Below are 22,556 nucleotides of genomic sequence, written 5' to 3'. Positions count from 1 at the left end.
TGTAACAGCAAAGCATTAAAAACAATTTAAATGCTCCAAATGGGAAATATAAGCCTACAATTGTGGTGAATGTGAAGGAATATTAGTAGCACCTTAAAATAATCTTTATAAAGAATTTTTAATGATAAAAAAGTGACTGTGATAGAATGGGAAAGCAAGGACACAAAATTGTGTGCACAGCAGAATCTTAGTAGGAATTTATATTGGCTATAGAGACTACAGGGCAGCATGGTCTCCCTTCTGTATTTTGGTGTATTCTACAATTTTGAAAGTAACTTGTATAATAAGGAAAAAGTAGAAAATAGAAGATGTAATCTCTTTCAAAGAAATTATTATTTATTGGCAATTAAATGCCAGGAATACCATGTCTCACCCAGTAGCCTGTGTCCTGAGAGGGCCACATCCCACCGAGGTCGGCCCGATCCCATCTAAGAAGGAATTTTGTGTAGGAAACCCCCCTGTGGGTTTTATGGGGCCTCATTCAAAAAGAATCGTTTATTTTGCCTTTTAAGTAAAGATGCACAGATGTGAATATAAACTGTGTGATGTAATGTTTTTCCCTGCAGTTACGGAACGTGCTAATCAAGCCAAGGAGACTTTGTATGAGATTAACATAGACAAGTATGACGGGTGAGTAGGCTGCTTTAATCTTCATTAGTAAAGTCAATTCTAATCAGGCCTTACCCCTCTCGCTCAGATTTTTCTTTTTAGCTCCTGTTCCTTAATTTTTTTTCCTAATTATAAAAGTAAACATGCTTCTTGTAGAAAGTCAAGAAAAGGCAGAAAAGTGCAGAGTTCCACATTCCTCCCCTGCTGGGCGAGAACCATCGTTTGAAGGTTCTGTTTCCTGCAGAGTCTTTCCAAGACATGTTTGCAGAGCTCTGTGTAGATGGAGAAATAAATCAGTCAAGCGCATTGTCAAGTAAAGTTGGGGTGATGCCATTTTTACAGTTTGGGATTCTGTGAGCAGTTTCCCATGTCATTAAAGATTCCCCCAAAATATTATTTTTAATACCTATATCATGTTTTAGTATATGAATATACCATAACTTATTTAACTAGTTTCTCATTAATAGATGGTTAGGTTCTTTCCAATTTTTGCTCTTACGATAAACTAACATTCTTGTATATAAATCCCTCTGACACATCTACACTTTTTTGAAAGTAAATTCGTAGAAATGAAATTAATTGGTCACAGGTGATTAGCATTTTAACATTTCTGCTACGTACTGCCACGTTGCTTTCTGAAAAGATTCCATTAATTTACACTCTTTCTTGTAGCGTATTATCCACAGTCCAGGTCTGTGTATTTGTATTATCACTATACAGATTCTCTGCTAATTTGACATGTAAAAGTCTTTCATCTTTTAAGCAGTATGTGTATTGGCAAACTGGTTTTCTTCTTTGAATTGATTTTTATGTCTTTGGCCTATTTTCTTCTGTTGGCCATAATTTTAGTCTTTTGTTCTTTTATCCAACAAATAATAGGCAATTCATATGTATTGTTAGATTTTTTAAAAATATTTGTCCTAGTTTTGAAATGGTCTTTTAATTTTGCCTCTGACATTTTTTGGACCAGTAGAAGTTTTCAAACTCATGCGCTCAGATTAGTAAGTCATTCTTGCTCTTGAGTTTATTCCCCTGTAGTCGATCGCATTTTGTTTTCTTCTCTCTGTTCCATCTGGAGTTTTGTGAGCATGTGTTATAAATTACAGTGTGAACATTTCTCGAAATCCATATTCATTCCGCAAACACTGCTGAGTGTCTGCCAAGCCCCACCCCTGTGTCGGTGCTGAGGTTAGAAAGGGAAGTGAAACCGGCCCCTGTCCCCTAGGCTGGCAGGGAGAAGAACCCTCCTCCCTTCTCCCGAGTGTGGGGCGGTCAGGAGCTCTGGGGCCGGAGGTGCCCCTCCACGCACTTCGCCTCCAACACCCCCCGACAGCAGCCTGGTCAGGAAAATAGCAGCATCTCCACTTCCCGCCAGGGACGGAGCCGGGCCCGGTTCCATGACCTCACCCAGCCTCCTGAGCACACGGCTTCCCGCGCGTGCCCATGGGGAGCCGGGAGGCCTGGCAGCGAGGGCCGTTCCTTCTGCGGCTCGGTCATTTGTCTGAGTAACGCGTGAACGTTTAACTGAGAGTCCCCCTCAGGGTGGCAGGTGTCGTGCTGAGCATTCTAAGGTGCCTGAGCCGTGGCCCCTGTCGTCGAAACCACAGCCCAGGTGGGGAAGGCGTGCGGGTTATGGAGGGGAGGCGGCCGGGGCCTGCTCACAGGAGCTGTGCTTTAAAGCATGTGCCCCACGAGGCGGCCTGTGGGCAGCTGGACCCACTGGGGACAGCCAGGCCCTCTGACTGCTCCCGCTCAGACTTGAAGGGGCCCCCTGTGCTGCCCCGCCATGGACCGCCCTTCTGCCGTCCTCTCTTGCCACCCCGGCCCACCCTGCCTCCCCTCCCAGCGGTGCCGAGCGTGCCACCTCCCTGGTGATGGAGCTCTCGAGTCACCATAGGCCATGAGGTTGTCCAGTGAGCTTGAGACCTGTCCTTTGCCCCGCTGTGTGACGCAGTACCCCACTGCCACCTTTCAGCCACAGTCCCTTTCGCCACTTCCTCTCCCTACCTTTTCTCGTGAACCCATTTCCTCCAGCATGTGTTCCGTCCCCTCTGCTCCTGTTTTCTGGGTCCCCAAGACCAGCCACACAGCTGGTGATTTGCTGCAGGAGTGTGTAGTTGTCCCTCGGCTAAGCTTTATTCCCATGACACGGCCAGGGCAGTAACGGAGAAGGACGCCCGTGGACAGGCCTCCTGTGCCCTCTGCCCCCCTGCGGGGTCATGCAGGGTACACCCGTGTCCTGCAGCACATGCAGCCACCCAGGTCTGGGGCTTCCGCCCTGCAAGCTTGAGTCTCGAGGCCCAGGGTTTAGGCTTTTGGTTGGGGGCCTGTCCTGTGGGGTTCTGTGCCTGGCAGCCACCAAAATGCCAGACTCCCAGCAGGAAAGCCGGAGTTTGCCGCCGGTCACACTGTTTGCACAAGCAGTCGGGCAGACGGGCACAGAGGCACAGCCTGATCACTGAGGGCAGGTTGCAAAAGCCAAGTTCCCTGACACCTGCCCAGGGCCACGCTTGCCGGCTGCCCCTTCCGAAGCCGAAGCCTCAGGCCTGCTGTGTTCGGGGCCCCGCACTGGAATGACCCTAACGACCCCGTGTTCCTCCCCGCAGCGTCGTGTGTGTCGGCGGCGACGGCATGTTCAGCGAGGTGCTGCACGGCCTGGTGGGGAGAGCGCAGAGGAGCGCGGGCGTGGACCAGAACCACCCGAGGGCCGCGCTGGTGCCCAGCAGCCTCCGCATCGGCATCATCCCCGCGGGTACGCAGCCCGGCGGCCGCGCTCTGCTCTGTCCCGGGAGTAGCTCTGTGAGCGGCCACCAGGGACAGTTGATGATCTGATGTCCTCGCTTAATCGGCACAGATTCCTTCCATTAGGGCCGCTTTGCGGGAATAGCATTCTTGATTTTTCCTTAAACTGTGATTTTTATCACAGTTTACAACTATTGCACACTTATGAGGGGTAGTTTATGAGCAATGAAATGAGCACTTGGGGGGCTGCTTGTCCTGCTCCGCAGAGGGCCCCCTTCGTGGAAGGCACAGAGCCAGCGCTGAGGGGCGCTGCCCGGCTCCCAAAGACCTGACCTGCGGGTGGGCATGGGAGGCTGCCTTCCTCTGGCCGTGAGGTGCCGCTGTCCCGTGGCAGCGCGGGAAGCCACCGCCATGGCAGCAGAGGCTTCTCGGGGCTCCTCTCGCCGACGGGCGCAGGAGCAGCCCTGGTGTGAGCAGGCGTGTCGCGGGCGGCTCTGTAAGGGCTGCCTGATGTTACTGCAGATCAATCTTGACTATTTTGTTGAATCCATCTTAATATTTTCCAGATGCATTTTGTAGGTAAATTCCACTTATTCCTTCTGTTTACTCCAGGGCCACAGAAGAAAAGGGACGGGGTGCCCCCGCTCAGCTGGAAGCCCTGCTGCAGTTCCGAACCGTTATAACAATATTCAGGACTTTGTTTTTCCCCATGCAGGGTCGACGGACTGTGTGTGCTACTCCACGGTGGGCACCAACGACGCAGAAACGTCGGCTTTGCACATCGTGGTCGGTGAGTCCCTTCCTTGGCCCCTGCACGTCACAGAGACTCCCAGGGGGCCCCAGGCAGCCCCCCTCGCCCACCCCCCATCTCATCAGAGGGGTCTTTTAAATCTGTAAGCCCCTCTCGCCACACCCCTGCCCAGAACTCTGCGGTGACTGGCTGGGCCTCCCACTCTGGTCCGAGCTCTGGCCAGCTGCCTGTCTGTCCTGGAACGCACACTGCGCTCTGTCCCAGGGCTCGCACGCCACCTCGGGTCTTCCCTCGGAGCCCCCGCCGAGGCCACCTGGTCAGCACGGGCTTCCCAGGCCCCGGCCCCCAGGGGCATGCTCGGTCCTACGTTCCGAGTTATTTTCTGCACGGAATCCATCACTTCTGCAATAGTCTCGCTCACTTCACCTTTACGTCCTCACTGGCCCCTGAGGCCCGCTGTACCTGAGGGCAGGAAGCTGCCCGTGTCCCCTGCCCCGGCGCCTGTGAGGTCTAGGCTGTGCCTGGGGGACTGCGGTCGACTCTCCGCTCCTCCTGAGGTGCCCCAGGGGCTGGCGACACCGCAGGTGCCTGCTCCCAGCCTGGGTCGGAAGGGGAAGAGGGGCCCAGAGCTTGTCCACCACCTGTATGACAAATGCTGAGCAACCCATTCCTTGTCCCAGTTTACAGGGTGACTGTGTCTTTCCTGATGTCACAAAGATTGCATGTTTAAAAACAGCCACTTACGACCTTTTCTTCATTCATGAATCCTCCTTCCCCTCAATTGGTGACATTTCACGACCCCCATGGACACATCTTGTTCTGTCTCCAAAGAAGAGCTTCCCAAGCCTGCTTTTGGGAATTTGAGTCAAATTCTGCCATTTGAATCAGAAACATGGGTCCCAGCACCCGCAAGAGCAAGGGTCACGGCACTGAGTATGTCCTGTCCGTGTCCTTTGAACCAAGCGACTCCCCTGTCTGCCAGGCCTGGGGACGGGGACGGGAGCCCAGTCGGGGTTGGGGTCTCCTCACAGGGGCTTCTCCCCACAGGGGACTCGCTGGCCATGGACGTGTCCTCCGTGCACCACCACGGCACGCTGCTGCGCTACTCGGTGTCCCTGCTGGGCTACGGCTTCTATGGGGACATTATCAGAGACAGCGAGAAAAAGCGGTGGATGGGTCTCGTCAGATACGACTTTTCAGGTGACTTGGGGCGAGGGCAGGGCAGACGCTGGCCCCTCCACGGGCCCCGTGTGATGCGGCCAGAGCGGTGTCGGGGTGGGGCCCCCATTCACAGACGGGGAACCCCGGGCCCTGCCTGGTCTCCCGCGGCCGGGCGTGGGGAGGGCTGGACTGGAACCCGGGCTGCGATCCAGGTGCTGCTTCCTGGGCCCCAGCACAGGCATGTGTGGTGGACTCCGGTGACAGCACGGCTCGGGGACATCGACTGACGGAAACCCCGGGAAATCAGGCAACGAGTGTTCACGTCTGTTAGGTGCATGGTGGCCAGCCATCTTTGATGGTTCAAGTGGAAATTTTAATCTGGAAAAGTTAGTTTCATAATCGCTCTGCACATATTAGTCAGAATGGCAAGAACTTGCACTGTGGAGAAATTCAGCCGCAGGTGCCGAGCTGGAGCCGCCCGGTGCTCCAGGCACAAACGTCCTTTGTTTCATTCTGCAAATGCTCTGCTGTGTGGCGTCTACGCAGTAGCCATTGCTCATCCCACACACACCTGTCCACCTGTGGGTCACCTGCTCTGCGCCGGGCCGCGCTCCGCACGCCAGGGGCATCTCTGAGAACAGGACGGGCAAGGTCCTGCCTCCCCGAGGCCTGGGCCAGGGCGAGTGCGGCGAATGCCAGGGCACTCATGTCACCCAGCAGGTGCTCCCGCCCTGCTGCCGGCTGAGAAGACAGGCACGAGGAGGCGGCACAGTTCCTCGAGCCTCAGACTGTGGGGGGGGGGCTCGCCCCCGGAACCCCCAGCGGGGTGGGTCCGGGGTGGGTCTGGGCATGCCAGTGGGGCAGGGGACAGGCTGTGGTGCTCCTGTCACGTGGTCACAGAGCTGGAGGCAAGTCGGCCCCAGGTTATGCGGAGAAGCTACAGCCGGCACATCTGAGGGGGAGGGTGCAGCGTCAGCTCGTCAGCCTCTCAGTGCAGAGAAAGCAGAACCCGGACGGCCGTAGCATTTCCGGTTTGACGTTCCTGCCGTCCAGGTGGACGTCCTCGCTCTGCTTGGTGAATGTCATTTGCCTGGTCCCCGCCCTTCCCTGTTTGCTCTGGGTAAATCTGTGTTAAATCAAAATGAATAATTCCAAATACTAGAATCTAACCCTTTTCTTATGAGAGAAAGGGTTAGCAACTTGCTAAACTTTACATAGCCTGAAAAGATCTAACTAAATTAAAAACTATAGTATGGTTTCAAAATTAAGACGTAAGAAATGCCGGTCAGATATTTGCCCAAACCTTACTTAAGGAAAGGAGAAACTGAGAAACTCAGAAAAGCCCCAGGGGTTTAGCATGATGGTTAATTTGAGCCATTTCCTGATCACCCGTGGGGCCAGGTGTGGCCCCGCCGCTGGCCCGCCCTCAGCCCCTGGGCCCGGGGACCTGTGCGTGGCTGCTGCAGCTCTGTCCCTCCCAGGACAGGAGCCCCGAGGCAGGAGTGGTTTCCTGGGCTTCACCCTGGCCCCAGCATGTGGCTTGGCTTGGTTGCTGTGGGTGGAAAGTGTCCCGTCGTTCTGGGCAGAGCACAGCGTTCGGGAAGGAGAACGAGGTGCGCACGGGCCACTCTGCACTAGACACGTGGAGCTTGGGGTGCCAGCAGGCCATCCGGTGGCAGGGCCCTGTCTGGCATTGGGCAGCAGCGGGGGCCTTGGCGGCTGATGAGGGCCCCCCTGGAGGCCACCTCTAGGGGAGGAGGCAGCTGTTCTTCCCGCAGCCTGTGGGAGGCTGACGAGCCCCCTGCACTGAGCGAGGACCCAGGGCGGCCTCTCCCCAGGGCCCAGGACACTGGGTGTCCTCGTGAGACCCCCAGGGGAGGAGCGTCCCGCCTGGAGCGTGGTGCAGCCTGCAGGGCAGGAGGAGGGTGGACGCCAGGAGGGCTGCGTGGAAGCTGCCCGTCCACGTACCAGGTGTTTACTGAGCACATTCTGGGCCCGGCCCGTGCCAGGTGCTAGACGAGGGGAGGGGGCTGGTGGGGGCGGCCAGGCACTGAGGTCTGGGGCAGCTGGGCCTCCTGTCGGGGCTCCCTCCGTGGGCTGTGCACACCTGGCTGAGTGCTCTGCACCTGCAGATGAGGCTGCGTGTCGAGGATGGAGCTTCTGTGTGTGGGATGAGGTGTGGGCAGGCTCCCCGCAGGCCGCCACTGCCACTCGGCACCAGCGTCGGACACGGAAGAGTGTCATCCCCCTAAGACTCACAGGACACAGCCTGGTTCCCTGTGTGGCCCCAGGCCCTCTCCCTGCTGTCCCACTCTGTGCCATTGCCCAGCCAGCCAGCCAGCCAGGCTCACGCCAGGCCAGCACAGGGTGGCTTTGCCCAGCCCCGGTGTGCTGGGCACACAGGCGGCACCATGGAGGACACATGCGGGGCCTCCACCGTCTCTGGGTGGCAGTGCTGCCCTGGCCCTTGTCGTGAGCTCTCCCAGGGTGCCACGGTTGTCGTGGGTGACCCTGGCGGAGGTGGGACATCGCTGGCTGTCTCCAAGGGTGGAGGTGATGACCCTGGGCCACTGGTGCACCCAGGCCACATGGAGGCCACACAGGCTCCCTGATGGCCAGGACTTGTGCTCTGCCAGTGGTGAAGGTGGCAGCGACCCAGCACAGCAAATCCCTGACTGCTCCCGTCACCACTGGTCTCGGAGGGGCAGGCGCTGTGGCCAGGGGAGGGCAGAGGCCCCAAGCTGCCCTTCAGTGGCTGTCACGGTCTCCGCGCCCTTCAGTGGCTGTCACGGTCTCTGGACCCTTCAGTGGCTGTCACGGTCTCTGCGCCCTTCAGTGGCTGTCACGGTCCCCGAGCCCTTCAGTGGCTGTCACGGTCCCCGAGCCTTCCCTCCCACGACACGCAGCCAGAGCTGCTCTCACTGGTGCTTCTGAAACTAATCGTCACGTACTGTGACCAAGTGATGATTGTGGGTGTTTTTTCTTTGCCGAACTCTGTTCCCAGGTATAAAGACCTTTCTCTCCCATCACTGCTACGAAGGGACGGTGTCTTTCCTGCCTGCACAGCACACGGTGGGATCTCCGAGGGACAGGAAGCCCTGCCGAGCAGGGTAAGTGCATTTCTACGTGTGTTTCGATTGCAAGTGACGGGAAATACAGCAGTTCCCCTTAACCCAGAGCGTCCCTCACGCTGCACAGCGCGTGCGGCACCGTCTGCCAGCTGGAGACAGAACCTTCATAAATCTGAGCGTCAGTCGTCCCAGGCCGTGTGGCCTCCTGGTGACGGTGGAGTCTCCCTAACGAGCAGCTCGTCCCTGCTCTGCCTTGGTCTCGGGACACGGAGACGGGGAGACGGGTGTGGCTTTGCGACGGACGGGACGCTCGCTTTGTCCTTCTGACCTGCCCCAGGCCTAGGAGCTTCCCCCCTCCAGGTCCTGCGCTTTTGTAATTGAAGCGTTTGAGACGGGGAAGTGAGAGCACGCGGTGGCAGGCGCTGTGGCAGGCGCTGTGGCAGGCGCTGTGGCAGGCGCTGTGGCAGGCGTCGCGTGGCTAAACGCAATCAGTGATGCACGAGTTTTGCCAGTGTGAACCCTGTCCTTTCTGACAGTGTGTGGGCCTAGTGGCACCCGAGACACAAGTATATTCTAGACTCGTGGCTGAGTTCTGAGCTAACTGCTCTGAGTTATTTGTTTGCTTATTATTGACTGCAACAAATAACCATTTTGTCATTTGTTGTCTGAAAGTAAATTACCCGTCACCCCAGGGATCCATCCATTCATGAATTTGTACCTTAATCACTTTCCGCTACACTGGTGACAGGGCCAGGCAAAAACCAGCTCTAGGTGTAACTCAAATGTCCTCATATTACACTTTTTATAATGTTTACACATTTTAGAGAAGGACATGTTGATATGTTACATTTTATAAGTAAATCTAATTTTGAGAACTCAAATTAGTATGCAAAAGAAATATTTTTAGTTAAGCCTCTGAAATTGAACTTTTTATGATACGAACAGAGTTTAATTACTTGTGTCTGCGCTGAGCACGTGCAGCGCGTTGCTGAATGTCCGTGTTAAAGGACAGGTGACGCCGCTCTTGTCTTTCAGGTGCTTTGTCTGCAGGCAGAGCCGGCAGCAGCTGCAGGAGGAGCAGAAGAAGGCTCTCTACGGCTTGGAGAACGCTGGTAATTCCGCGAAACAGACTTGGTGCCGGGACTGTGTGTTAGAATCTTAGTTTTGGGGTCTCCCAGCACGTCACCCCCTCACTGCACAGCTCTGCCTTTTCTCTTCCCCTGTCGCACTCCGCGTCCGGGTTCTCCTTAGCTCCCGGCGGCAACAAGTCACTGCCGTTGACCAGATTTGGGGAACAGCAGGTTTTGTGAACAGGCCCACTGCCGTCTTCCTCTGAATTGCTTCCGTGAGCCAGGCCAGGGCTCCCGTCCCCTCGAGCTCTAGAGCGCGGGGTCAGCAATGCCCTGCTGAGGGCCTGGTGTGGGCAGCTCGGGTTGTCACCCCTGCGTGAGCCTGCGTCGTGGCAAACGCAGCCACAGACAGCGTGTCAATGAGTGGGCGCGGCCGTCTGCCAATACACTTTATTAATGGACACTGAAATTTGTGTTTCTTATAATTTTCACATATCACAAAATATTACTCTTCTGATTTTTTCCTACTATTTAAAAATGGGAGTCCGTGCAAAGCAGACGGCTGGATCGAGCCCACGGCCGTACTTTGCTGACCTTTGTTCTAAATCACTGTCCCAAAGTCACCCCACGAGGAGCAGTGAAAACAGCTCTGCCTCTCGGGAAGGGACTCTTTGGGTCCCGCAGTCAATGTGCCACCTCCTAAGGCGAGTGGACGGTCACGCAGTGGGGTTTTCGTGTTAATGCCAGAGAGTCGCTTGAACGAAGAGCTTGTATGAAACGTCTGGCCAAAGTGCAAGCAGGCGCGTCCACATCAGAGGGAGTGCAGGCACCCCCGTCTCGCTGTGGGGTGCCCATCCCTGCACCCCGCTTACTCGTGGTGCCCACACGGTTCTCTCTGCTGCAGAGGAGGTGGAAGAGTGGCAGGTCATCTGCGGGAAGTTTCTGGCCATCAACGCCACAAACATGTCCTGTGCTTGTCGCCGGAGCCCCAGGGGCCTCTCGCCGGCTGCCCACTTGGGAGACGGGTCTTCCGACCTCATCCTCATCCGGAAGTGCTCCAGGTTCAATTTTCTGAGGTTCCTCGTCCGGCACACCAACCAGTGCGATCAGGTGGGTGGAACGCCGTGTGCACATGATCCGAGTCCGCCAGGGATTTATTTTTAGGCAAACCCCGATTTATACATTACAGGAACATTTAATTGACAGGAAGGAAGGACATACTTTTTTGTTTGCATTTTGCCACTTTTACACTCCCAATTATTCCTTGTAAAATTTCATTTAAAAATATAAATCTTTGAGCACAGAAACTAAGAGGCATGAATGCTTATATACGACTTCCTGTCTGTTGTTTCTCTTCCCATTTAAAAACAGAACAAAGGGATCAGGTAAGGATTTTTGTTGCCCTTACAGGTCACCTAAAATAAAATCTTCAGGCTCCCAGAAAGGGGCCTAGCAGACCCTCAGCCAAAGCTTCTGCAGCTCCGCAGGGAGACCCGGGTCTGACAGTGGACGTTAGAAGAACTGAGACTTTGGTCACGGTCTCTAATTTTAGTAAAAATTGTATTTAAGGTTTGGCCCAATCCTATTTTTATGTGGCTTTTTACGTAGTGCTTGTTAAAAGAACATAGACAATTCTACAAATCACTGCTAATGAACTAGCAGAATTCCTTTAAAAGTGTTCATCATCATAGATGAGCTGTGATTTGTAGAAGTGTTAGGAGTCATGTTGACAAGTGCGGGAAGGAGGCGCCCGTTTCCGTCCATCGCCACGCTGTCAGATCAGCAGGGGAGCCCGGGTCCCGCCGGAGTGGCCGCGTCCCGGGCAGGGGCCGAGTGCGCGGAGGAGCGGGAGGCCTCGCCGCTGCGCGGTCCGCCGCCCCACACGAGGTTAAGAGCTTCGTCTTCCCTTTCACCGTCTCTCTCGGCAGTTCGACTTCAGTTTTGTCGAAGTTTATCGTGTCAAGAAGTTCCAGTTCACTTCGAAGCACGCGGAGGACGAGGACAGCGACCTGGAGCAGGGGAAGAAGCGCTTCGGACAGATCTGCAGTGAGCACCCCGCGTGCTGCTGCCCGGCGTCCGGCAGCTCCTGGAACTGCGACGGGGAGCTGCTGCACAGCGCGGCCATCGAGGTCAGGTGCGTGCCTCGGCGGCGTCCCCATAACCTGGGATGTGAGCGCGTCGTAAACGCGCTTGTCCTTCCGCCTGTGAGCTGTCCCACGGGAGGCCATTGCCTGATTGTGGAGAGCCCGCGTTGGGCCCGCAGATCAGTCCCCGCAGGCGCGGCGGCCCCTGCGCTTTCTTCTTTCCCGCACCCCACACCCAGGCTGGCGGCCCGTGCCCCGGCGCGCGCTCTCTCTGCTCTGGAGTAATTCAAAGGACAGACAAATGAAACCACCTGAGCCCTTGGTCCACCGAATCCACCAGGGGACGTTCTGCCTGTAGGGGCCAGGCCGATGCTGAGTGCGCATGCTCAGCGCAGAGGGGTGGGGGCGGGGCGATTCCGAGGTGGGGGGAGGAGCCACCGAGGGAAGCTGTGTGCAGAGGCCAGGAGCCTGGGGGACCTGGGAGTCACCGTGGCCAGGCAAGGACGCACACGGGAGAAGGCAGAGCCTCGAGGCTGGTCCGATGCTCCCCCGGAGCCCAGAGGGCCTGGGCTGCTCGGCCGCCTCCTGCCCGAGTGGAGCGGTTCAGAATCGCTGTCCGCCAAGCTCGCTCGGTTGACGCTGAGAATCAGAGCGTGTCACCCCTGGGGACACACTGACGGAGCCCAAGCGCCCAGTGCCCAGGCTCACGGCCTCCCTGGGGGCAGGTGCCCACCCCTCCAGCCAGCCAGGTCGAGTGTGGGAAGGGGTGGCCTCCCCACACCCATTGGGCCCACTGTATTCGGTATTGGAAATCTATAACTTAATTAAATGCCTGGCATAACCAGATGGAATATGGGTACAAAGAAAATTCTTTCCCCATGGAAAGTTAACAACAGTAAAACAGTTTTTATTACAACATTAAAAACCAAATTGTTTTTTAAAAAGGCTATTGAATTAGATATGGGTATGCAAATCACATGAGATTGGGGGGAGAACTGTAAAATTCTAGAAGGATCTATACTGTTTGCAAATGTCTTTAAGACCGTGGTCTACTTTAAGGAAACCAAGCTGGACATCACTTAACAGAGTGTGGCTGTGTGGGGACGCTGAGGGAAACGGGCGGCAGCCCCCGCGTCCTCTGTGCTCAGAGACGGGCGACGTCTCGAGTGACCGCACTCAAAGTGCTGCACAGGCCGCTGCTCCCGGCTCCTGCCAGCCACATCCCGGGTGCAGCTCCAGGGAGCTTCTCCCATCAGCGTCCAGACCAAGCTGAAGTTGTGGCAGGGGGACTTCAGTCTCCCCAGGCCCAGGTCCCTGCTCTTCCACTCAGGGTGGCCATGACGGTGGATGAGAAGGTCCCAGGAAACCCACCAGGCCAGTCACTGTGTGCTCAGGGACCTGGCGTCTATTGACTCATTTTATAGGTTCCGGTAATGGAACCTATAAATTAATACCAGCTTATGTATTTATTAAATAGAATACTTTGAAAATTAGGAAAGACATCCTTGAAATACATCCTATATATCTTGATAAATATTACTATACTTTGAACAGCATGTCACCCAATTATGGGGCTTTGATTACTGAAACGTGTCTGAGGAGACTGTGATCGTGTCGGTAAGCGGAGTGACCGGGGCTGTCCTGTGTGCGAAGATGGCACCGACCCCGGAGCCCAGTCTGACTGCCCGGCCTGGGCAGGGGTCCCGGGACCTCCGACCCGCTCCCCCGGCACCGGCTCCCCCCAGGGCCCTGTGAGCGCAGTGCTGACGGGGGAGGCTGAGGCGGGTATTGGAATCAGAACCGGGTCTGCAGGCGCCTTCGGATCTCCCGCCTGTCTGGGAGCTTCCCTTTAGGACGTCGGTCTCTGCGGTGACACCGCACCTCGCCCTGGTCCAGGTGTGCGCCCGAGGCCAGCTGTGACGGGGACGCACGCAGGGCTTAACTGTGGCCGTTTGTCTCTGCAGGGTCCACTGCCAGCTGGTTCGACTCTTTGCACGAGGAATCGAAGAGAACCCCAAGCAAGGACCACACAGCTGAGATGCCCTCACACCATATACCTCGTGCTTGGGGAGTGTGAACGTTATTTAAGAAATTTACTACAGACCAATTATGTTCATATATACATTTAAATTTAGAAATTTATTTTTGATAGTTAAATCTTGATTTTAGAAAAAATACTTTGTCAGCAATTCTGTGTGCATACTTGGCATTTTAAGTTGTGTCATCCGTGGGTTCCCTTTCACAGTCGTCCTCAGCAAGTTCTTCCTGTTGATTTGGGGGCCTTGGCTTCTTAGACTTCAACAATGTCAATAGTGTAGTTTTAAAAATGGCCCATTAGTGGCTCAGTTGCCATACTTTTAGGGACGTTCTGAGTGCTTCCATGAAGGTCACACATCTGGGCACGAGGTAGCCACTGGGTCTCTCCGACCCACTTGGCAAGACTTACTCCGTGACTGCGAGGCCAAGTTCCGGGAAGTGGCGGATTCTCTTTGCCTTCATTTGCCTTCGTCTTACTCTGTGCTAGGACACTGCTGTACCGGCCACGACAACGCGACGCAGTCCCGCTTCAGTGACGCTGCGGGAGTGCAATCCTCGCGGTGCGCGGGAGGGCGCCGGGCACGAGATGAGATGCGAGAGTTTGCACCCGGCCCCACCCAGCTGCTCCCGCGACAAAGCGGCCGGAGCGAGGACCCGGCGCCTGCTCGGCAGACGGATCAGGAACTCTGGAGACAGGCATGTGGGAAGCACAGCGAGGTTTTTTTTACTGTTTTAAAACGTAAAATGCCGACGTGTTCTGGCGACGCACAGTGCATGACGCGGCTGGGCTTTACGGGGGACACAGCAGAAGCTGGCAACGGCGGCGGGGTCGTTGCGGGTTCCAGCAGGATTCCTGGGGTGCAGGCCCTGACGTCTACACACGTGGTCCGGATTTGTCCTGTTCTGTTCTTCATTGTGGGCGCTACATATTTATTGAACATTTTGTCCTTTTAAACCAGAAGAGTATAAGTGGTGTCTTCACTGTTTGTATTTTATGTCTAAACTATGAGCTTTCATTTTTGGCTGAAGCACTCGGGCTCCTGTGACCACGGGATTCCTCCCGGACGACAGTCCTCGGACCCGGGCCCCTCAGCGCTGTGCTACGCCCTGGCTGTGTCTGCAGTTCTGTTTTGACTAGGATACGATGTGTGTAACTTAGTTTTATTTGAAATACAAGAATATGCAGCTTAAGCTTTGATTTGCAGACAGGGAACACTGGACTGTTACAAGAGCACAACTGGAGACACTGCTCTGTGATGCTGTCCGTGGGTGTGACACAGGTCCCATTAGTGGCTTTAGCGTTTAGCAGTCAGCATATATTTGAGGAATTCCCTTGCACCGATTTATATTTTGAAGTAACACGAAACTCCTCGTTTTATCCAGCCCCAGCTCGGGCAGGCAAAAGGGCAGCTTTAACAGGGGTTTTTCTAACGGACCACGTCATCAAAGAACATTGTGCAAGCAGATGGTTTAATAATTGACGGTTGAATGAAGAATCAGGGTAAAAAGAGTAAACACACCTGGCTGTTTCTATCAATGTTTGTTCCTGGTGGGGAAGAAACCAAAGGTGTGAGGCCGGCAGCTCTGCCTGCCTGTGCCCGGCCGGCAGTGCCCGGGGTGCCCGGTGTCGTGCCGGGAGCGGGACCGGGAGGGGGGCTGCTGAGGAGGCCGTGGGCTTCCCTTGGCCTCTGGAATTGTGCTAAAGATTTAGCACAAGTTTTCCCCAGAAGACTCTTCAAAGTCTTTACTGTCCCTGGCAAATGTTTCCCATGCACTAGTCGCCCTAAGATCCACCGCTCTGCTGTCAGTTTTGGAAAAACGGTCCTCGCCCAAGACCAGGCGTTTCATGTTCAATAAGAAACCCAGCCATCCCACACGGCCGGTTCCCAGATGGCTCTGGTGACACTTTCCCCCAACTGCTGACATTCAATGGCAAACCTTGGGACTGCTGTTGGGGTGCGCTGTGAGTGTCTCACACCCCCTGAAAGCCCCCAGGTACCTGCGCACTGGATGGGAAGTGACCGCTCAGACATTCCCGTGCGATCGGCTCTGACACCCGTGAAGCCTTCTAGATGCAGCAGCCACGATGCCTGTACTTTGGGGTTTTAAGGGGAAAAAAATCGGAAGTGACGGTTAGACAGTGAAAAGGTGGGGTCACTTAGAAGTGCTAGTCTGTGTTTTAACTTCCTTTGCGGCTCACTGGCGCAAAACAACTGGGCAGCGGCCACGCGCCGGCGCCGACGCTCGATTATCCCAACCAAGACGCCAGAGCGCGGCGGCCCCTGCCTCTGGGTGGCGGCTCGCCAAGCCCCGAGCACGATCCGGCACGACTGGGAGATGCGGAGGGAGAGGGAGGCTGAAGTTTCCTTCTAATCTTGCTGGTTTCAAGATTAGAAAATAGCATTATCTGATCTGTTTGAGAAGACAAAAATAAAGTTACTGGGGCAGAGTTTTGGCTTTTTTTCTTTACAAATTCCCGTTATTTTCAAAGCAGAATATTTTTAATGAGAACACACGTGCACAATTAAAAGAACAAGAATAAAATGAACAAAAGTGTGGCTGGCACCTATGCCAAGAAACTGAACTTCACCCCAAAGCTTCCTGTGCCCCCATCGCCAAATCTGCCCGGCCTCGTCACCGGAGGTCACGGCCTGTGGAACGTGAGTTACCCGCCTTTCCCGATGGTCACGCCGGGCGGCAGCACGTTGCTTGGCTTTGAAGCTTCTGCACTTGAGCCAAAGGGAACACGCTGTGTCTTGTTCTCTCTAACTTTTTCCACTCCACGTGTCTTGAGAAGACATTTGCATCATGAAAATGAGTTTTCCAGCTATTTCCATTTTATAGATCCTCATTAATGTCTTTCAACAATTTTAGAATCTTTCCATAAGTCTTTTAGTTTTGCTTATTCTTAAAAACTTCATATTTTGAGGCTTTAAAAAAAATTGTTTTGCATAGAAATGCAATTGTTTTCCACGTGTGAGATTCTGTCTGGAAACTTTGCCTCCTGTCAACCTGAAATGACGACAGAGAGACAAGTTCTCCAAAGACAGTTCACTTGGGGTTGGAAGGCGGACTGCAGTCGGGATGTGCGTGCTGCGTGCGATGGGACCCGGGCGTGTGCGGGGTCAGGGCACAGGGGCACTTGCAAAGGCAAAGAGCAGTCCCCGTAAGCTGCGTGGAGACAGCTCGTGGGTCACAGAAGCACACTGGGGCGCTGGCATCGCTCGTTGGCGGAGACAGGTGAGCGCCCTCCTGCAAGCGGCTTATCTGGAATGCCACACTCTCAGGAAGGTTCTTGGGAGAAGTTCTGTCGCCGGCAGGTCTGCACGCAGGACTGGCTTGGGACAGGTCCTGTTACAGGCCTGTGTGTGTGACGGCTGCTGCTTCCCGGCCTCCCGACGCCGACGTTAGGGTTTGACCTAAATGACTCCATTCTGGTTCCGGCAACTTTCACCCTCCTGTTATAATTTACCTGTAACTTCGGATGGTTTTCTGTAATCGTTGTATCTTCTACAAGTAGTAACAGTTGAGTATCTTCTTTACAGTCTTACATTCCAGCTGTGTCCCGCCTGTACCAGCTGTGAAGTCGGTACAAAATCGAGTAGGAGGGCTTGTCTCCTAGGGAGTGGCCGATCAGCGCCAGGTGCCACCAGCTCCAGCCACACCCAGTCGAGCAGGCAGCTCCCCCTTCCTGCTGGGGGGGCTCCATGGGGGGCCGGGCTTCCTGGTTCCAGGGTGCCTGGGGAGATGTCAGCGGCTGGGCAGCTCCCTCTGTCTGCGATTCCGTCTTTGGTCACTTCCCCTCGGCAGCCAGTGCCGCGCTCCAGTCCCCCGCACAGCCGATGGCCCCGTATCGGCCACTGGGCCTGTGGGAGTTACACGGAGAACAGTGCGAGCCACAGCCCTGGCTCCTGACACTGCCCCTGTCATTTATTTACTCATCCTTCGTCAAACTCATTCACTAGATAGCATAGAGAAATACATGGTACCTATGATGAGGACAAAGAAGATTCCAGAACAAAACCACTATTGGTAATTTCATTTCCCTCTGGGGTCTGTCCCCCTATCCTGACTCCCCCACCCTGGGTGACCCTTCTGATTTGCAGCCAGTGATGGCTTCTGCCCCAAGCCCCACAGGGGCACCTCCGCTGGGGTTCCTGACCTTTTCCCTGGGCTGCGGCCCCTCCGGGAGCCAGGAACCAAGCTGCCCTTGGAGTGCTGTCGTAAGATGCATAAATTACATGCGCACGGTTGCAAAGGAACCTAACCAGACCGGAACCCAGTTACCAAAGTAGTTTTTATAACAGTGATGGAGTAACACGTGGGCCTCTTCACTGACATTAAATAATGAAATATACGTAAAACAGGCAAATTGTCAGGCCGTCAGGTTCTCTCAGCGAAGAGGCCGTGGGCTGAAGGTGGGCGGCCTCCCCTAAGCCCGACTGTGCCACGTGAGGCATGAGCACCTGGGAACCCCCGGGAGAGCCCCTCAAGGCCCAGCTGCCCTCAGCCGCCCTGCTCAGGAAGCCAGGGGAGGACGACAGCGGGGCCCTGTGGGCCGTGGACAGTCCCAGCAGGACTGAGCCTCGGGCAGTGTGGCGGAGGACCACAGGCATACGGGAGGACCAGCAGCAAAGAGGGAAGGGGTGGGTGGGTGAGGGGACTGTGGGGTGCTGTCCCAGCACGGGATGGGGCTGAGGCTCCCAGGGACCTCTGTCCTGTCACTACTGTTTCCTAGCACCCAGGACAGTGCCTGCCATGCACCGATGGATGGATGGAGGACACAAATGTCCATCGTCCCCAGGCCTTGTCCTGGCATAGAGTGGGCCCATGGGACCTGGCTGGCCCTGGGGGGTCTGCGCACCGTCAGCTGTGCCTGGCACAAGTCTGTGCTCGACTCGGTGGCCTCAGGAGCCAGGCAGTTTCTTGTGTCCTTCTGTGTGCTGTGTCAGTGTCTGGACCGGCCAAGCCCCAAATGTTGCTGGGGACCCCTCTGCCCAGACCCCCAGGCAGGCAGGACACCACGGCACGGGGGGCCGGGACCTGCATCCCTGCACCAAGGTGCTGCCAGGTCTCTGGGCTCCCAGGCCCTGGAGCCCTGGCCCAGCGTCCTGCTCCCGCCGAAGCCCCCGGCCCAGCGGACTCTCCTCGGCCCCACCTGGGCGCCTGGAACCCCTGCCACCCCCACCTGGGCACCTAGAACCCCTGCCACCGGCAGCCACGGGGCCCAGGGGCGTGGAGGGTCTGGGCAGGTGGCCCTGCCAAGAAGGCGGACAGCCCCCAAGCCTTAGCACAAAGCATTTTAGGTTTATTTAAATAAAAATTATAATTTATACAAGACTTCTTTAAACAAATGAAGTTTTCTTAAAAAAATGTTACAGGGTTTTTTTCCCCCCATGGATTCTTCATACAGTACAATCTTTTTTTTTATGAACAAAAGTCACACTGGTAATGATTATTTACAGATCGAAAATAGACTCAGGCTTCAGACATAAAAAATTTAACATTCATTCTACTTCAGTGATTAGTCATAGAAATTAAACATCTGCCCAGATTTATACGATTCAGTGAAACTGCAGCTTCTCCCTGCCGGGAGTCCAGGGCCCGCAGGTCCGCGTGCGCCGTCCCCAGGGGACCTGCCGCCGCCAGCTGTGCCACTCCGGGCCCTGGCCGGGAGCCCGGCGGCCACCCCAGCTCGTGGTCAGTTTTCATCTCCCTTCTCCTCAAAAGGGACTCGAACTAAACCACCCACCCGCTCTGCGCAAGCAGGGCCGCTCGCCGCAGGGACCCCTCCTCACTGTGCTGGGGACAGGATCCCAGTGCGCCTAAGAAGCGGCACTAGCTGACCCCACGGCCCCACCGCTGGGCATTGCCAGGGGCCCAGAGAGGTATGACCATCACCCACGGGTGTCACCCCGAGCCACTGCTGGGGACAGGTCAGGGCCCACCCAGCCTTGCCCTGGGCACTGTCTCCCCCCACCCCACGCACCTGAGAGAGCCGGTCCAGGCAGGAGCCGCAGCCATGGTGAGCGGGCTCTGCCGCCACCTAGGAAAGGCTGCCGCGCGGTGACCTGCAACGCTGACATCCGTGTAGCCAGGGGCGGCGGGGGCGTCACCGTCAGGGTGGGAAGTGTGCTTAACCCCCCGGTCGGCCTGGCTCCCCGCGCCCCCCGGCCCCCGCGTGGGACCCTGCAGCCCTGCGAAGGGGGTAACTGAGCCGCCAGATCTCTCACCCAAACCAGCAAATGAGGATCGGAGCAAAGGTAAAAATTACATCTGAAAAATGATATAAAAATAAGAAAAACAGCTTGCTCTCTGTAAAAAATATAATCTTCTGTTTCTTCAAAAAACAATCTCAACAATACCCAAAAGACTCGGGACAAGCTGAAGGAACTGGAGCGACCTGCCCCAGAGGCGCCCGGGCCAGGGGGCTGCGTCCTTCGAGGCCGCAGGCTGTCCCGGGCCACCGGGCTGCCTTGCTCCTCACTCCCAGCCCGACGCAGACGGCCCAGAACAAGCCAGGCCTGCGAGAGGCTCCCTCCGGCCCCCACCAGCCTAGTTCGCGGGAAGCCTGGGCTTCCCGGGGCGGGGATACCGTCAGATGCCGGGGGGACAGGCCGCGCTGGCCCGAGCCTCTGGGCTCTGCTCCCGGTCGCTCCCTAAAGCAGAGAACCTCCAAGCTTCCCTGACACAGGAAGGGCGTCTGCAGCGAGGGCCACCGTGCGTTTGGGACGCACCTGCCCATGCCCTCCCCACACCAACTCCAGTGCCAGCAGCCCGGGGGCCAAGTGCCAGCCAGGCTGGGCTTGGCTTTCATCTGAGAGCCAGCGAAGCTCGGGGCACCCCAAAAGCCTTTGCAGATGTCCTCCCGGGCCTTCCCAAAGAGCAAAGTGCTAAAAAGATGTGCTTTTACCACTCTGGACCGTCACAGGTCACCAGCTGAGGACCTCCTGGCCGGTGTGAGGCCAAGACAGGCCGGCGGCCATGCAGGTGGGGCCGGGGCACCACGGGGCTGGCGAGGACGGTGCCAGCAGACACGCCCAGCTTGGAGGGAGCAGGAAGGGGCCCCTCCCATCAGCCCGCGCGCTCCCAAAGAGGGTGGGCACAGCACGGGCCAGGGACGCCACACCGGCCGCAGCGCTCCGTGGGGGACCCCAGCAGGCGGGGCTTGCTGGAGGAGGCAGAAGAGTGACCGGCCCATTTCTTGGTGGCTGGCGAAGGGGCCCCCAAGTCACCCCTCACTGTCACCTTACTAACCGCAAACGCTCCTCAGCTATGGCTTTGGTGGAGGAAAAGCTTCTGGCCTCTGGAGAGCAGGGAGGTGGGGTCACGAGAGCCCCTCGGTGCCCGGCGTGGTCTCTCGATGCAGGCCCAGGTGGGGAACAGGGGTCGGCACCGCCTCCTCCCGGCAGCCCCGCGGCTCCTCCGCCCGCCGTGTCCACCGTGTCCATCGCCGCAGCCGGGGCAGGGGCTCCCTCCGTCCTCGGGGGCCCCCGGCTCGTCATGGTCCATGAAACGCAGGAGTCAACACAATCAAAACCACAGGTCGAGGAGAATTATTGCAAAAGATGAGGATGTCCAATCTTTTTCCACTACCAAATTATTAAAAAAAAAAAAAATTCCAGCAATGTCCAGGGAAAGTCAATACTAGCTGTCACCACCGGACGCTGCTGCGGACGTGATTTTCACGTACTGGCTGAAAATGGTCTCGAAGGCCTCATCTCTGTGCACCATGGCCCCAAACACAAGCGGCTGGCGGGGAGGAAACGCCGTCGGTGAACGCGGTGTGGCCAGGCTGACGCCAGGACCGAGACACCCCGAGCCGGGGGGCCAGGTTAACGTGCAGCCGCTTGGGGTCTGGGTGCAGAAGAGCAGACGTTCCCTGCCACCCAGGGACCAGGCTCCCAGCCTGGAGAGAAACTGAGGCAAGAGGCAGGGGCCCCAGGCTGAGGCTCAACCTCTCCTTCCCTGAGTCACCAAGCTGGGTCCACCCCCCACCTCTCACTCCCCATCTGCCCCTAACTCTGCGGCCCCACCGAGGGCTAAGATTTCTGACCCCAACTGGACGTGGCAGAGGATCCTGCCACCCGGAGGAAAAGAAGGTGCTTCTCGGGCCCCCCTGGCCCCTCGGGGGCTCCCGGCCTGGCACTTACTTTCTGGGTTGATGGCGTCGATACGGCAATCCCCATGCCTGAGCCTGGGAGGACAGACAGGACCTTGTACTGAAAGACAACGACGTGGCTGTCACCACGGGCCTCTCCCAGGGACGGGGTGGCAGCCAGCCCACCACAGGCCTGGGGCATTCTCCTCGCCCAGGCACGCAGACAGCAAGACGCACCGGGGCCAGGGACTTCCCAGCCACAGAGGATAAGGACCTGGGAGCATCTCCTCACTCTGTGACTGACAACCAGACCTGTAAATGGCCCGTCCCACCCTGTCCCAGGACCGCCAGCAGCTGGCCTGAGGGCGGCCGGGAGGGGCAGGTCCCTAAGAACACTGCACGTGGGAACCAGGCCCCAGAGCTGCCAGGGCCCGTGACGGGGGGGCATGTGTCAGCACTGCCCACCCCAAGAGGTGGGCCGGGGGGACTCCGGCCCTGGCCTTGTGCCTTCCGGTCAGCTGATCCTGCAGCTTTTTTCTGGACGGGGATGAACCACAGCAGCCACGGGGCTGGGTGCATAGGACATGCCGTGGAGGGAGGGTACACCACCCCCCAGATGCACCTGCCTGTGCCCGAGATGCCAGGAAGGAGCAGCGGCCTGACCGCGCTGGCTGGGCGTGCCCGTCAGCCCCGCACACGCCTGTGCCCAGGCCCGCCTGCACATTCCACGTGATGACACTCGAGGGAAACTGGCCACGGAAATGCCGGACCAGATGCCACCGTCTCGCTCTCACCTTAACACCTGCACCGAAAGCAGGAGCCTGGGGCTCCCTTGGCTTTGGGGGGTCTCAGATGCGAGGGGTGGGGAGCACAGGCCCCCTCACTTTAAGACACACGATCTGGGCACGTCTTATTCACGTGGTCCCACAT

The 22,556-nt window shown here is 56.6% G+C and overlaps 2 protein-coding genes across 10 annotated transcripts in view; one reads left to right on the top strand and one right to left on the bottom strand.

The window, feature by feature from the left end:
• The window catches only part of CERK (ceramide kinase), a 34,968-nt gene extending 20,628 nt beyond the window's left edge, over positions 1 to 14,340 (top strand). For all 5 annotated transcript variants that reach the window (XM_069491705.1, XM_069491704.1, XM_069491708.1 and 2 more), the window contains 9 exons: positions 567 to 630; positions 3,216 to 3,361; positions 4,067 to 4,141; positions 5,150 to 5,302; positions 8,268 to 8,373; positions 9,370 to 9,446; positions 10,309 to 10,514; positions 11,333 to 11,538; positions 13,453 to 14,340. In XM_069491705.1, coding sequence (XP_069347806.1) covers positions 567 to 630; positions 3,216 to 3,361; positions 4,067 to 4,141; positions 5,150 to 5,302; positions 8,268 to 8,373; positions 9,370 to 9,446; positions 10,309 to 10,514; positions 11,333 to 11,538; positions 13,453 to 13,525 — 1,106 coding nt within the window. In that variant the 3' untranslated portion in view covers positions 13,526 to 14,340. The remainder of the gene's footprint in view (positions 1 to 566; positions 631 to 3,215; positions 3,362 to 4,066; positions 4,142 to 5,149; positions 5,303 to 8,267; positions 8,374 to 9,369; positions 9,447 to 10,308; positions 10,515 to 11,332; positions 11,539 to 13,452) is intronic.
• Positions 14,341 to 18,889: 4,549 nt separating this feature from the next.
• GRAMD4 (GRAM domain containing 4) overlaps positions 18,890 to 22,556 on the bottom strand; it is a 77,277-nt gene continuing 73,610 nt past the window's right edge. For 4 of the 5 annotated variants that reach the window (XM_069491700.1, XM_069491701.1, XM_069491698.1 and 1 more), the window contains exon 18: positions 21,211 to 21,747. In XM_069491700.1, the coding sequence (XP_069347801.1) occupies positions 21,568 to 21,747 (180 nt within the window). In that variant the 3' untranslated portion in view covers positions 21,211 to 21,567. Of the gene's footprint in view, positions 21,748 to 22,556 lie in introns of all 5 variants that reach the window. The other variant, XM_069491699.1, reaches the window with a different exon arrangement.

The sequence above is a fragment of the Eulemur rufifrons genome, chromosome 16, assembly GCF_041146395.1.
Source record: "Eulemur rufifrons isolate Redbay chromosome 16, OSU_ERuf_1, whole genome shotgun sequence".
Classification (NCBI taxonomy): Eukaryota; Metazoa; Chordata; class Mammalia; order Primates; family Lemuridae; genus Eulemur; species Eulemur rufifrons.
This window is presented reverse-complemented; position numbering and strand designations above follow the sequence as displayed.